Source organism: Salarias fasciatus, chromosome 6, assembly GCF_902148845.1.
Source record: "Salarias fasciatus chromosome 6, fSalaFa1.1, whole genome shotgun sequence".
NCBI lineage: Eukaryota > Metazoa > Chordata > Actinopteri > Blenniiformes > Blenniidae > Salarias > Salarias fasciatus.
The window spans coordinates 33670284-33685129 of NC_043750.1; the positions used below are offsets into that span (position 1 = coordinate 33670284).

Below are 14846 nucleotides of genomic sequence, written 5' to 3' on the forward strand. Positions count from 1 at the left end.
GTCTGATCCACATCGTGTTAGTGAGTTTGTGAAAACAAGCAGAAAAGTGGCAAACCCCCGAGAAGCAATATTAGTGGGACGAGAAACACCGTGGTAGATATAAATGAAGATGTTTCTGCAGTTTCTGAAAGTCAACAAAAGAATAAAGAAAAGTAATTTGTCTTGGATGAAGCTACATTTGAAAAAGTGTAATATACAAAGCACGGGAAGTTTTTGGACACGTTACTCTATTTTATATTGTATGCAAGACAAGCATTGTGGGAAACTGCATCATGTTAAAATCTGAAAAGTTCCTTCATTATATTTTACTTACAACGCAATAATTTAACCGTTAGGCCACTTAAGATCAAATTGAGTTGTTTGCTAATAATACCGTTAAATAATTAATTTGAACCTTTGATTTTTAAAGGAGGAAAAAAGGGGGTTTCGAATAATATTCTCAAAGGTCCTCAAAATCTTTAGCAACTTTAACCTAAAAATTCAGGATTTATACTGCGAATAAAGGACGTCCTACATGCTCCTTTTGATATTTTAAAACAAAAAATAACCCTGAACTCTGAGAAATGTCCTACATTCATAAACTTTATTAAAATAACCCATTATTTATGTGTTCATGCTATGTTTGTCAGCACTGTTCTTCACTGAGTGCTTCAGTGAGAAGTGAATCATAGTTTTAACCCGAGGACTACTTTTTCTTTTACTTTTCTGAGAGCACTTATGTACATTAATGCATGTGAAGGTAATCACATGTTGTGTAACGATGATGGACTGACTCAGGCTGAGCAGCAGTTGGTAAGTGCAGTTTCAGCTCAAGTGACTCAACAAGTGTGGATTTTTTTTTTGAAGTGAAATTGTTCCCATACGTAAGTTTGAACAGAATATAATCGCTCTGGCTCCACTCGCACGATGACCTTATCCTCACTCCCACACACACTCCTGCAGGCCTCACCAATCCCAGGGAATTTCTGAAGAAAGGAGGATGAGCAGGAGAAAACGGACGGGAGGAGAGGACCTGGAAAAGCTTCTCTCATCATGCAGACACACAGGGAAGCAGGTTGTGTGTCTGAAGCATCTGGGTGTGTGTGTGTGTGTGTGCACGACTTACCCCGCGGTGGAAGCCCTGGCAGTTGGTGCAGGTTCCTTTGAGGTAGACGTACGAGTTCAGGCTGACCTCGAAAATGGACTGAGCCTTACAGGACACACACTCCAGGTACACCATGGGGATGCGTCCGCTCTGGACGAGCACCTGTCGAGTACGCCCAGAACAAATCAGCGGGTCACGCCAGAGGCTGCGAGGCATTCGACATGAATTACGCGAAGAAGCTCGACTCACGGTCTGCGTGACGGATTCTGGGGCCATGCCGTCTTTGCTGATTTTCAATTCGAAGGTGTATTCCACGCCTACCTCCAGCTCGGAGCCGGAGATTCCCAGAACGGGGTCGTTGCGTCCCAGACCGAAGTTCAGAGTGGAGCAGTGCTCTGGGCCCTGCAATCAAAAGTCACACACACGTTTGCTAAGCCTGTTGATAAAGAGGCGACATATCCTGATACAGCCAGTTAGTGATTTATTCACACACAGTCTGGGAGTCCCAGAGCCAAACTCAGCTGGCTCTGTGTGGAGGCAGTCTCCACCTGGTCAGCCCATCACAGGACCACCACACACACACATTCACAATTTAGAAACACCGCTTCACTAAGGAAGCCTGTTTCTGGAAGAACATTCAAATTTGCTCTTATATTATCAAAACGCAACAAATGAAACAAAGAAGAAGGAAAAACAGACTCCAAACTGCTCCTGTTTGCTGCAGCATTTGGTTTTGCTGACTGTACCATAGAGAAAGAAACAATATTTCATCACACCGAGCAGACGTACAAGAAAATATGAAAGGAAGGAAAAAAATGTGCACATTTTTCTTCCGTTTTTAAATCTCTACCATCATTTATTCTTCAATTTGTCCTGAAGGATGAAACTGTGCAGGAGATTTGAGAAACAGTTTCTGAAGACTTCAGTCCACTTGTCATGTCTTTTTGCCAAACGGTGTCCTCCTTTCTCTTTATCAACAGCACTGCCCAGCTGTGTGTGTGTGCGTGCGTGTGTGTGTGTGTGCGATGTTGTTTATGAGTGTGTAATCATCAGGGTGGAGAGCAAAGCACCAGCTGTGGAATGCTGAGTTGATCTCTGAGCGTTACATAACCCTTGAAATGCCTGCGCATGTGTCCAAAACTCACTTGCTCGGAGCTGTGAGGTCCAGCTTCACAGCCATTTCTCTCCATTACTGTAACCTTGACCATATGAAAGTCCTCACTCCAACTCTATCTTTGAATATTTTCCTCTAAAACAATCACTCAGTAAAAGGGAGACGCAGTAAAAACGAAGGAAAGGACAAATAAATGACTCACACTTCTAAAAGAATAAAAAAAAAAATAAATAAAGGTTGAAAACCTTTGCTCATAAAAATGGACATGCAAGCGTGCACACACGCTTTACCCTGCTGGACACACCCATCCCGTTGAGTCTTACACTGTGGTGTTTTGCTTCTCCAGCAGAATGTGTTCCAACCCAGCCGAGGAAGCAGTGTGTGTGAAAAACACTAAATGAACACCAACATACTCGCAGACTTTTCAATCCCACATTCATTTCCTGTAGAATTTGACCAAAGCGTAACGTCACGACAAGGAGTCACCTTAGAATGCAATGATTTTCCGACCAACAGCTTTTTGTTTTGTTGTCTCCATGTGAGGATGTAAACATAATTTACCCATCATTCACTTTGTGCAGAATCACTGTAAACTGAAACATAAATACTACTTTTCTGGACTTTCTCCCAATCACAACTAACCTTAACCTTAGTCTAACCTTAAAACATGTCTGAACCTAAAAATGGAACATGTTTTCTGACTAGGATGAGACTAATTTGTTACTACAACAGAAAACAACAGGATTAAACCTCCCTCAAGTACGTTTTACCATCAGTGCAGCCAAACTTCCCCTGAAGCCAGTTACAGTATCCAGGACCAGATGACCGTTACATAATTTTTCCACACTATCCTAAGGAAAAAAAAAAAAAAAAAAATCTGTCTGCCAAACTCTGTTTTATGAATCTGACAATAAAAGAGCGCAGTAAAACTCTCTGAGAAGGGAGCTTGGTTGACAGTTTGATGCTCTTTCAGCAGCAACACATGGACAGAAGATCCAGCCTCATCACAGGAACGAGGGAAAAAAACCAACCTGAGAACAGTTTTATTGCTCCCTTTTCTTCTTTACTTAAAATCGTATTTCTAGGAAAACATCTGTTATTAATATAATGTGTAAAAATCTGCTGTTACTATTACACACAAATATTTTTCACATTAGATGACAGTATATAACCTACGTACAAAAAAGTGACGAAATGTGTGGTTTCTTTGTTGGAACAATGCTTTTCTGCAATAAATCTCATACCATTACGAAGCCTGTTGATTTCCTTTGTAAGTGCTGCCACGTTGGTAAGGAACATGCATGTGTGGGATGAGCAGAGCAAATCTTCCCTGCTAAAGCCAAAGACCAGTTTAACTTGTTGACATTTCCTGATGTGCACAGCTTACTTTAATTGATCCTCTGTTTGCTGCATTTAGGACGAACAGAAAAGAAGTAAAAGCAGCCTGTTTCCTGGCCGTTCTTACCTTGGAGGTACTTATACAGTCCCAGTAGTAATTGAGCAGCGACTGGCTGTCTGGATCCATGTTGGGGTCGTAGGACTGCTCTGCACTGAGCTGAAGGTCCTGGGTGCTGGACCACACCCGGTACGTCCCCCCTTCAATGATGGGCACCAGCCTTTCGACAAAAAGGGAAATGCAGGTTACGCTCTGACAAGCCAGGGTCCCTGAGCATGCATGGGATCACTCAGAAAAGCCACTGAGAAAAGATTCAAACAGGAGATAAGAATGTTCATAGATGCAAATGCGAACAACTACATCCCAGCCATGAACTGCTAAAACGATGTCACAGTTTCCAATTACAGCACAACCTAAAATTCACCCAGAATAAAGTGTCCATTGTTGTCTCATGACTGAGTATTACACATGACTGAGGGATGTATAATCTAGATTAAATAAGTGTCCCACAGCTCGACTGTTTGGTTTTGCTCTGCTCACCTGGCAGCCATGACACTGAGCTGCAGACAGGCGGCCTTCCTCAGCGGCACGCCTTCGTACGACAGAGAGAACACCAGGGTGTAGTTCCCTGCTGCTAAAGCCCTCTTTGGCAAAGAAAGCTGCAGCCGACGCACATCCACATCCATCGGGAGGCGGATTAACTGAGGAGACCGAGTCCCGGCTCCAGGGGCCGCAGGGTGGTCTTTCCGCACTTCATCATCACAGGAGGATGCTGGGACGATCTCCCACAGGTACTGCGCTCCGTAGCGTATGCAGCCCTTCAGGTCCACGGTGGCCTCCACCAGAGTGGGCTGGGAACGCCAGATGGCCAGACGCGGCGCAACCTGCACTTCGGGTTCTTCACACTCCAAAACGCTGATGCTCACCTCCACCTGGGCCCACACCCAGCTCACCAGGTTGCTGCAGTTTGCCTGCCAGGAAGGAAGCGAGCTGGTGAAATCAGAAGAACTGACAGGAGGCCAAATACAACTTCTATGAGTTCGCCTTGTCTTAGAATTACAAAATATTTCACAGCTTCACAGAAGCATACCTGGACCAGGTAGTGTCCTGGGTATTTGTACTCATAGCCCACAGTCGGGGTGTCGGTGTGGACTGGAGTAGAACCATCACCCAGATCCCACAGGCAGTGAACAGAGTTAGATCTGGGTGTGACCGAAGCCACCAGGGTCACTGTCTTATTGACGAAGGTGTCTCGTGGCGTTGCAGACAGGCTGGCGGTCCTCAGCAGGTGCTGGACCTGGACGTACCTTGTAATGTTCTGACCATGCAGACTGTTCAAGGCATTCAGGTAGATGGTCAGTAATCCTGCTACTTCCGGGGTGTAGCTCACCTGGAGAGCATCATTCAGACATTACATCATTGTATTATAAATGTAATTATTAGTGTTAACAATTAATAAGATTAAAAAAAAAAACACAGACCTCTTTTCCCAACTGTGATGCTTTGAGATGCTGCAAATCGAAAGCCCACAGGAAGCTAACTGGTTTGCCTTTGTCAACGCTGGCCTCAAAGACCTTCTTCACACCCACAGGGATGGCTGCGCAGCATCCCTTTATAGTCAGTCTGCGCACCGGCTCCATCACTTCCACCTGGTGGTTCCACCTCATGGAACTCACCTGAAGTGTTACACCGAGACATAAAATAAGTTTCGCTTTAGAAATAAACGTATAAATAGAACAACTATATAGACACAATCAACATTTACGAAGTTCGATTGACTCGATCCATTTTAAGATACACTTTAGTGAATTGATTTGTTTGTTTTTTTTCTCAAAATTTTTTTTACTATTGACTTCTTCAATCGTAGCAAAGTGAAATATACGCTTTGGGGTCAATCAAAGCTTTTCCTATCATAAAAAATTCCCAAAATATCTTTGTGTATGAGAAGTCAATCTATTTGGATGCTTCTGTGCCTTTTGTCTCATGTTTGAAAATAGAGTTACAGAATTTCCACAGTAAATATGCAAATTAATCTATAGATACCTGATAGCAAAACTGGACAACTATACAGAAAAAGCTCTTCATTTGTTTTAACTGGACTTCAGGGGTAGCCTTGTTGTTACCTTGTTGTAGGCGGTGAGATTCACCATGTAAGTGTCCACTCGGGTGAATACGTGGCTGAAGGTTTGGTTGGGCTGAGGATAAACCGTGGCGTCGCCGGTCATGCTGAGGATGAGATGTACGTCTGAACCCGCCGTCATGGAAATGGTGAAGTCCACCCTCTCGTTTACTGCGACAAGTTTGGTACTTGCTTTCAGCTCTAATCCCTGAATTTTGTCCTGTACAAAGACCTCCTTGGAGAACACTCGACTGCTGACGTCGTTAGTGGCATTCAAAGTGATATTGGCCGTCTTTGGTTCATGGAAGATGACGGACGTTCTCTTTCCTGTTTTTGTTCTTCCGTCTAGCAGCCACGTCCAGGTTACATTTGTCCCTGTCGCTGCATCCCCCTCGAGCGTTACATTGTCGCCTGTGGCGACAAAACTCTGCTCGGTCATGTTCGTAGCTGAGAACGTCAGCCCTGAAATGACTTCCTGAACACTGACGATTCCCGACGCAAACTCTGAACTGACTTCGTTAAAGACCTCCACAGAAACGGTTTTGTCCCCGTGACTGCTGAAGGTGTGCGTCCTCCAGGGTTTGTTCCACTGCAGACTCTTCCCATCCACAGACCAGCGGTACTGCAGGTCGGAGCCTTCAGCTGTCTCCACTGTCAGGTTTGTCGGAGCACCAACTGCAACCGGGTTGTTTGTAATCTGCAGGGACACTCCGCCGGCTGGTTCAAAAAAGTAGATTGTTTTGTTGACGACCAGCTGGCCGAGGAGGTTGACTGCCCGGAGAAAGATATCACATGGACCCGGCTTGGAAAAAATCAGCTCCACAGCCTTTCCCGTTTTGTTTACTGAGCTGGCAGGCTCCAGCTGTCTGATCAAGTTCCAGGTGAACGTCATGTTGGTGCCTTCTTTTAATCCCGCTTGCAGGTGGAGAACGCGGTTTGTAGGGAAGCAACAAGCCTCCAATGCTGTGAATCCAGCTCCTTCCACCTTCTCTGCTAAAATCTGCAAGTCCTCCAGTTCACGCTGGACAAACAGGAAGATGCTGGCTTGAGCGGTTCCTACGTCATTTTCTGCTGTCACGATGATGTTGAACGTGCCAACAGATCGGAAGGTGTAGAACATCGTGATGATCCCTGGGATGGAGGTGCAGCGGTCACACAGAATCCAGGAGAACCGGACATTGTCTCCCTTGTCCATATGAGCCTCAAAGTCCACCGAGGCATTAAGAGGGACATTTATCAAGCTGGCGTTCACCGTCAACCCACGAATCGGTGCCAGCACAGTAACAGGCAGCACAGTTTCATTCTGGCTGACGGAGTTGACGGCTCTCAGTGTTATGTTGTACCTCCCGGAAACGTTGTAGGTATGGAGAGTATTCTGGCCAGTCAGCACTTTTCCATTTCCAAAGTCCCAGGTGTAAGTAACACTGTCGGCCAAGGAAGAGGTCATGAAAGCATAAGGAGCTCCAACTGTCAGATTGTTGAACTTTGTCCCATTGTGCTGAATAAGAACTGGTCCAATGGGCCTCAGAACCTCGATGACGGTGCTTGCGTTACTGGAAGAAATGTTGTTGGAAACACTGACTGTCACGATGTATGAACCTGGAGTTTCGTACGCTGTGACAGTGTCCCCAGAGCCGTAAACCAGCCGAGGGTCTTCCTCTCTAGAAAAGTCCCACTTATAGGTGTAGTTAAAATGGGGCTCGGCTCTAATCTGGAAGTGTATTTCCTCTCCCGTGGCATAGTGGGATTTCTCATGAGAGAGGCTGATATTGGTCAAGGCAGGCTGAACACACACCCAGCTGAAGAAGTTAGGCTTGAGTGCCTTGTTGACGCCACTGGAAACAACCAGAGAGAGGTGGTAGTTTCCACTCGTCCAGTACGTGTGTGAAACCCTGGGGTTTCCCTGGTGAGTCTCATTGGGGCTTCCATCCCCAAAGCTCCATTCATAAAGGTGGAGTGATGTGTTACCAGAGACCCATGCCTGAAAGTGGACGGTGGTCCGCTCCTGGACGCATCCTGACGGCTCCATTCGTATAACTTGGAAGACAAACACCTGAATTGGGAGACTTATGGAGGCGGAGCTCACAGCATTCACCGCAGTCACATTTACTGTGTAATTGCCTTCTTTGTCGTAGCTGTGTGACACATTAGATTCAGATGTATTATAGATGCTCCCATCCCCCATTGAGAAGGTCCACGTGATGTTGTTACCCGAAGAGAAATGCGCCCACACCTTGGTGGGACTGTGCAGCTCTGTGGGAGAGGAGCTCTGAGCTGTGAGATTCTCAATCTCCTCATACACAAACATCTCAGCACATGCCTCCTTGGCGCTTATGGTGTTATTCACTGAAACACAGACGGTGAAGTTTCCACTCTGTGCAAAGGTGTGTGCCACTCGGCGTCCCTGCTGCTGGGCAGAACCATCTCCAAAGTGCCAGTCATAGTGAATGCCGTAGGGTGAGGGGAGAGGATGGGCTTCAAAATCAACGGATTTGCCAACAAGGAGGAGTCGAGGCTCTGTTTGTATATCCACACGGGTGAGGATGCTGTAGACACTCATGTTGATACTCTGACTGATGTTCTCGTATCGATTGGACACCGACACAACGGCTGTGTATATACCTGAAGAAGGAAGGAGGGAAAAGAAGGAGAATAAGATGCTATTTGTTATTACTTTCCTGTAGCCTGCAATCAAAATTGAACATGTCTTGAGTCTTTACACTCCTCTAACTTCGGCTGATTCGTTGCTGTTGTAAGTATTTAGAGTGAAGTTCAAAAACAAAATACTAAAATTGGAGTTGCAACATCGAAGCTGTCACCAGTTTTCCGATTTGAATCATTTTTGACATTTGTTTTGAGATCGGAATCAAAATGAACATAGTTGTTTGGAACAGAATCGATGCTAACAGAATGGAAGCTGCTGCCTCGATGCAGCGCAGACTGATCTGACACCTCTTAAGCATGTAAAGATATTTTATGCAAACAAACTTCTCATGAACTTGTTTTTTGTTTTACTGTGAAGTGAACTGTTTTCCATATAAATAAACTTTTCCTACTTAAAAGCTAAACGCAACAGTGACTTAGAGAAGCATCTGCAGGGATTTTAACAGGTTAAACTCTTGCTTAGCCAAACAAACCAAAAAGCACACACACAAAAAGTCTAATAAATGTTAACTTTTCATAAACTGTTTCTCCTCTCCACACCTAAGGTGTAGGAAACATCCAAACCACTGAAGTAAGAGATCCAAATGTTGATGAGAACTGTTACTGCAGTTCCCAGTGGCTAACATCTGTATTTACTTTAAGTGTGACTCATGACCAACTGTTTAAAGGTTCACGTAAAATTAGCTTTTGTGCAAAGCTATCACACTGTCTGCATTGTTGATGTGAGACTCTGCATCTTGTTCAACACCTTGCCAAAGCCAGGCTGACTTATATACAGTACCTACACAATACAGTTCATTAGACCTGCAGCACATCCAAACGAGCAAAAACTCTGCTAAAAACATTCTATCTTTGCATAGAGACGTTTTCACAAGGTTCCAGTGATCATGGTTACCTGGCTGTGAGTAAATGTAGGTGATGTTCTTGCTCAGGAGAACTTGATTTGGGGAGTCTGGGCAGAGGATGGAAGACGGGTAGGGAGGCTTGTATTCAAACTCCTTATATCCACCATCACCAAAATGCCATCTGCAGCAAAACAAAGAAATGTTCAAGCACGAAAAAGGCAATCTTCAGAGAAAATGTGCTGTTTGTCCCTTTTTGGTCGCTGCAATGTGATTGCATCAACATTTTAAACCCTCTCTAAAGCAATACTAGAGCACGCACAAAAACCTACGCTCTGAATGGAAAGCTGGAAAGAGAGAATCTTTTCTGACGACGCAATACAGGGTTTGGAAGAGAAAAGCTGGAAACTCAAAACTCAGGAAGCCTCGCTGGAACCAGAATTGTGAGTATGGAGAAACTAAATAAAGGAGTACTGCAAAGCCCGGAGGTTTGGAATTAAAAAAAAAAAAAAAAAAGAAAGAAAGAAAAAAAGGATCGAGGTAGCCGAGCGAAATAGAGAGAGTGGAAGAAAAAAGTGCAGGGGAAACAGCCGCGCAGAAAGGAAAATTCTTGTCAGCAATGTTCCCAAACCACACGGTTATAAATCGAAGGCACTGCTTTCACTTTGTTCACTGTGTGCTGCCATTACGGCACACGGGAAGACAAAAAGAGAGAGGAGGAAAACAAAACTAAGATTGAGGAGGAAGATAGTCACACACAATCATAAGCAATGTGTGATGAGCGAGCGCTAAAGCTCTTAACTCTAAAAGAAACCAGCAGCCATTGGAAGAGGCGTAAGCTATTATTTTCAACTGATCAACCATGTTGTTAAAAACGTAAAGAAATAGTGTCAAACATACGGCATGTGGGCCAAAACCAGAAGTTTGGTTGTCATTAGTTCTAAGTTATTATGCCATTAGGATCAATGTGTGCAAGTCAAACTCCGACAATAAAAACGCTGGTACCTGAATGTGGCGGCAACGGCCATGTCTACCAGGACGGAGGTGGTGAGAGTCTGAGTGGAGCCCTGAGGGACCACATCCGGCACGCCTTTGACCGTGAGGTTGGCCATGTGCTGCAGGCGGTCCACGGTGACGTTGAAATGCTCTGTGAGCGTGCTGACATGGTTCATGGCCGTCACCTGGGAGAGACGGTACAGGAAACGCACAAAGTTAGCAATAGCAGCAACAAGAAACTGATACAATATTCCCTAAAACTCAATGGGAGATTAAAAAGTACAAATAATGACAGTTACATCGTTAAAAGCTTTGCAGGTTTTAAGCTATTCTGTATTTTTAATCCATTCATTTAAAGACACTGTTTTGTAATGGTCACTTCTATAAACATTTCAGTCCACAATTAAGGTTCAAACAAAAAAAAATCCTTCCAATTACATTTTTTCCATCATTTCTGGATGCTTCCATGGAAAGTCAGATATTGCACAACAAATCTGTCACAAGTAACAGGGAGTAGCATGAACTCACTGTGAGCTTGTAGATGGCAGCATGCTGGTAAATGACATTGAGGACGGTGTTGTAATAGGTGAAATAGGGCTTGTCATCCACCGTCCATTTAAATGTTGGATTAGACCCTTCAATCACTGAGGCTGTGTAGCTCTAAAACATACAAAGATCAGTGCAGATGTTAATACTCATTGAGTTTAAACATGATTTTTTTTTCATTAAAGTGAAATACAACCTGCAGAAGACACACTCACCACCACGGACTCCATCAGTACTCTGTGTGCCGGGTCCGGCTGCACCACCAGAACCCTGAGCGGCTCCTCGACATGGGCGACCATGACCAGGCTGGCCTCCGTCACGTTATTGTGAGCATCCAGCTCCACCTGCACCGGACTCTTCTGCTCCTCTTCTCCCAGCTTCAGATCCAGCACCGCATACAAGCTGGGCTCTGCGGCCTCGACCCACGACCCCGAACCGGGCCCAGGCTGGCATAGAGCCGGGCTGGACAAAAACTCCTGAGGACATTCGGGCTGGAAAGTCACGGTGAGATTAGTGCCGCGGCGAGACAGCGTCGTAACGTAGGAAGACTGCACGCGCAGGAGGAGCCGGGTGTCGTTGGGTTGGAGGTAGATGCTGCCGTTCCGTGGAGCAGGGTGGAGAACAGTCAAGCCCAGAGGCGGCACAACCCGCAACGGGCAGGATGCTGAGGCTGGGTACGACGGATCAGCAGAAGTAACCTGGAAGTGCAAGAAAATTATTTCAGAAGTTTCATAATAATAAAAAAAAACAAAAAAAAAAAAAAAAAACATTTAAAAGACAGTGCAAAAAATGTTGAGGTAAATATTGGTTTCTAGAAACAAATGTTTCTGGACTTATGGAGCAGTGAGAGCCGACAACACAGATTCCACCTTAAGAAAAATACGTTTGTCTAACCAGTGTTTCCACTGCTCGCTTCTAGATTTACCACAGCAGATCATAAGATATATGTTGCATGCCCTTCCAGCTTCAACTTGCTCAGGCACCCAGTTGGGATTTAAACCAGCAAACCTCAGATCGTAGGCTTTCCCCTTTCACCTCTACAGTCGGCCAGACAAAGACAATTAGGGAACCAATTTTTTTTTTCTTTTTAGGCATGTGAGCTGATTTCCCAAAAAAAGTCACAAAGTTTGTCAGACAAAAGTAATTTCAGGCTCATTTGAACCTCACTTGAGAGGTGCTCCGTCACAGTTTGGCCCCTCTGGAAGTCGGGATGAAGTTTTTGCGGCCATCACAAAAATCAGTGTTCATCTCTGCTTCAAAGACTATTGTTTGTTTCTAAAAACTGCTCTATAAACGACCCTAATACAGATAACACTCCGGGTCCTGCATTCCTGAGCGGCCTCCTCTCTGTATGTTGAGATCTGTCGCACGCTGGGTTATGACACGCAGCTTTGATGACTTACCAGCAGGCTGTAGACGCCAGGCTGCGGCAGACCAGTGGACAGCTGGGCTCCCTGCAGCAGGGTCTCACTCTGTCCTACATAGAGCACTCTGATGGGACAGACCGCCTCGTCCAGCCAGCCTCCCTCGCCGTCCAGCACCAGCGCCTCCACGTCCAGCTCAGGGTCACGCAGAGGGTCAACGTGGGGGTCAGCTGAAGTGCCTGGGAACCGCCTGGTGTTGTTGAGCCAGAACCACTCGGACTGGTTGAGGGCTAAAACAGGCTGCTGGCCCTGGGATTGTGGAGAGGACTGGCAGCGGAGGAGAGAGGACGGACCACCGTCGTGCTGCAGGGCGATTACGTCACCGCGAGACACAAGGATGTCCTCCAGCTGGTCTTGTATCTGGGAAGACAAGCATCACAGGAGCTCAGGTTGGAGCTAGTAGATCACCTCCTTCATGTACCTGAAGCTTATTGTAAACTTTGCACAAAGACTGCAGCTCCAACCTTCATTAGAAAATCACCCTGAAAATCAAAATGAAATCCCCTCACCTGCATGTGAGTGGCTGGCCCGGCTGGAAGAGAGAAGACCACCTCACTCCGGAGGGAATACCGAGGCCTCTCCGTCCCAGGTGGAGGGTGGTGACCCTGGGTACAGTTGGGGCAGGAAGAGGGCTGGCACGGGCTGGAGAGGGGCAGGCAGCGGCGCTGGAAGGGGCACCACTGCTGCAGCGGCGGGCAGGAGGGGGGATCGCCGCTCCGGGTGACGTTGGGGACGCAGGTGGCGAGCGGAGAACACGCCGGGCCTCCACAACCTGTGGAGTGAGATGTGCTTTTTCATGTCAGCGTTCCGTCCACCTGAAGGCCACAGACTGCTGCAGCTGACTGCAGGTAGAAGGCATTATTCAGCCTGAACACATCGCCTTGGAAACCTTCATACACACAGGGAGAACAAGCACGCCAAATGGTGTTTTCACTGTGATAACCACTGTGGTTATCGCAGCGTTTTTACTGTGAATTACAAAAAAAAGACATAAATGCAACAGTTTTTCTGTCAACACAATTAATTAACTTGAGATTGATTATTAAAAAAAGTTCAAAATTGCAATACGTCAAAAGGGAATGAGGCTCCTGTTGAACAGTGGCACGGTGAAAGAAGACGCCATCAAGGCAAAAAGGCAGTAAATACCCGATTTTGCAATTTCCAAGACAGCATACTGACATGCACGAAACAAGCACTCGGTCATCTTATCTCTCTCTTTTTTATGAGAAAGTTTCAAATTGGAAATGAAAATCATGCTGATTTGAATGAGAAAAGCCATATAATGATTGTGGAAATGAACACAGAAAAACATGGGAGGAATTGTCGCAGTTGTTTTGTATAATGAAGCAAAATTGCAGATGAAAGTAATAAATTACAGAATTTAAGAGATCGAATCAAACAAACAAATCTCTTTAAATGTGTGCTGCTTCTTTACAGCGCTATCATCTCCGCTTTCAGTGTCATTAGATCTCCAGTTGTATTATGATAATATACACATCATCTCCTCCTCCTCCTGCTGCTGCTGCTGCGTTCACAAAAAAAAAAAAACAACTGACGGAAAACAAGCTGCTTCTCTGGAATTGTTCCTCACGTCTCTCAAATGCGTCCTTCTCCTCCATCTGTTACACATCTCCGCTACCACGTCGCAGCGAAACCGAAAACACACGCTGTTGTGTGTTTGGTGATCTTTGTTTAGCGAGCTTTGACAAGAAGTGCTGAGAGCGAGGGAACACGGCTTTGCTTTTCTTTTTATGACTCTTTTGTTCTCCTTTACATCCGCACTAATGCTTTACTTTCATGTCCACCTACGTAACATTTCCAGGCAGGGTTGGTCGTTGCATGGACACCCCCCCCCCAACAGAGCTAGAAACACTCTGCTTTCCCTCCAACTTACACACTGCACATGTCTCGTATCAAACAGGAGCTGCTGGCTGTTTGGTTTGGAGGGAAGCATCAAGCAGACTTCTTCAGTGGTAGATCAAACTGAAAACGTCTTTAATTAACCTCACGGGGAAATTCCTTGTCCGCATTGAACCCTCCTCCTACTCAGAGTTAACCCTAGCATAGCAGCGCAGCAGCCGGGGAGCTGATGGGGGTTAGAGGCCATGTGGGATTCAAACTATAACCTCCAGGCCACCACTTTTCAAATGATACAATGGCAAAACGAGATCAGAGCAAAGCAATGACTGAACTGCAATAAATGAAGTTTCCTTTAAATCTGTTGAATGTGCTTGAAAACTAGAAAATGGCTAATTTTAAACATGAAGGAACAGTCATTAGTATGAAAATCAAGGAGAAAGTCAACCTGTCCTGCTTCTGAAAGCGTACTAGTCATTTTCGTAACGCTTGACCAGATTATTATGCTTAACTAATATCCTGCAAGAAATAGTCAGAAACTGTTAGACTTAGCGTTTTAAACTGAAGCTGTTTTTTAAATTTAAATTGCCCATTGTTAGACATACAATAAAATGTGTTTGCTCAGTTTCTGGAGTGTGTTGCAGCTCACCTGGCAGCAGCAGATGCATGTTGGGCTGAGGACAGCGCGGTCGGTATATCTGGAAGCGAATGTGGACCTGAGCCCTGAGCTCCTGAGCAATAAACTCCAGCGAGGACAGACGGCCGTCCTGGACAAAGCTCAGCGCAGGGAACAACAGCGTCTGT

General features: G+C 45.5%; 1 protein-coding gene across 1 annotated transcript in view; it reads right to left on the reverse strand.

Moving 5' to 3' along the window:
• LOC115389838 (polycystin-1-like) overlaps nt 1–14846 on the reverse strand; it is a 46978-nt gene that overhangs the window by 18692 nt on the left and 13440 nt on the right. The window contains exons 11-24 of the mRNA XM_030093406.1: nt 14692–14842; nt 12695–12957; nt 12165–12545; nt 10977–11459; nt 10744–10875; nt 10225–10400; nt 9273–9403; nt 5718–8335; nt 5076–5270; nt 4685–4984; nt 4135–4565; nt 3664–3814; nt 1334–1486; nt 1106–1246 (exon numbers count right to left, since the gene is read on the reverse strand). Coding sequence (XP_029949266.1) covers nt 1106–1246; nt 1334–1486; nt 3664–3814; nt 4135–4565; nt 4685–4984; nt 5076–5270; nt 5718–8335; nt 9273–9403; nt 10225–10400; nt 10744–10875; nt 10977–11459; nt 12165–12545; nt 12695–12957; nt 14692–14842 — 5706 coding nt within the window. The remainder of the gene's footprint in view (nt 1–1105; nt 1247–1333; nt 1487–3663; nt 3815–4134; nt 4566–4684; nt 4985–5075; nt 5271–5717; nt 8336–9272; nt 9404–10224; nt 10401–10743; nt 10876–10976; nt 11460–12164; nt 12546–12694; nt 12958–14691; nt 14843–14846) is intronic.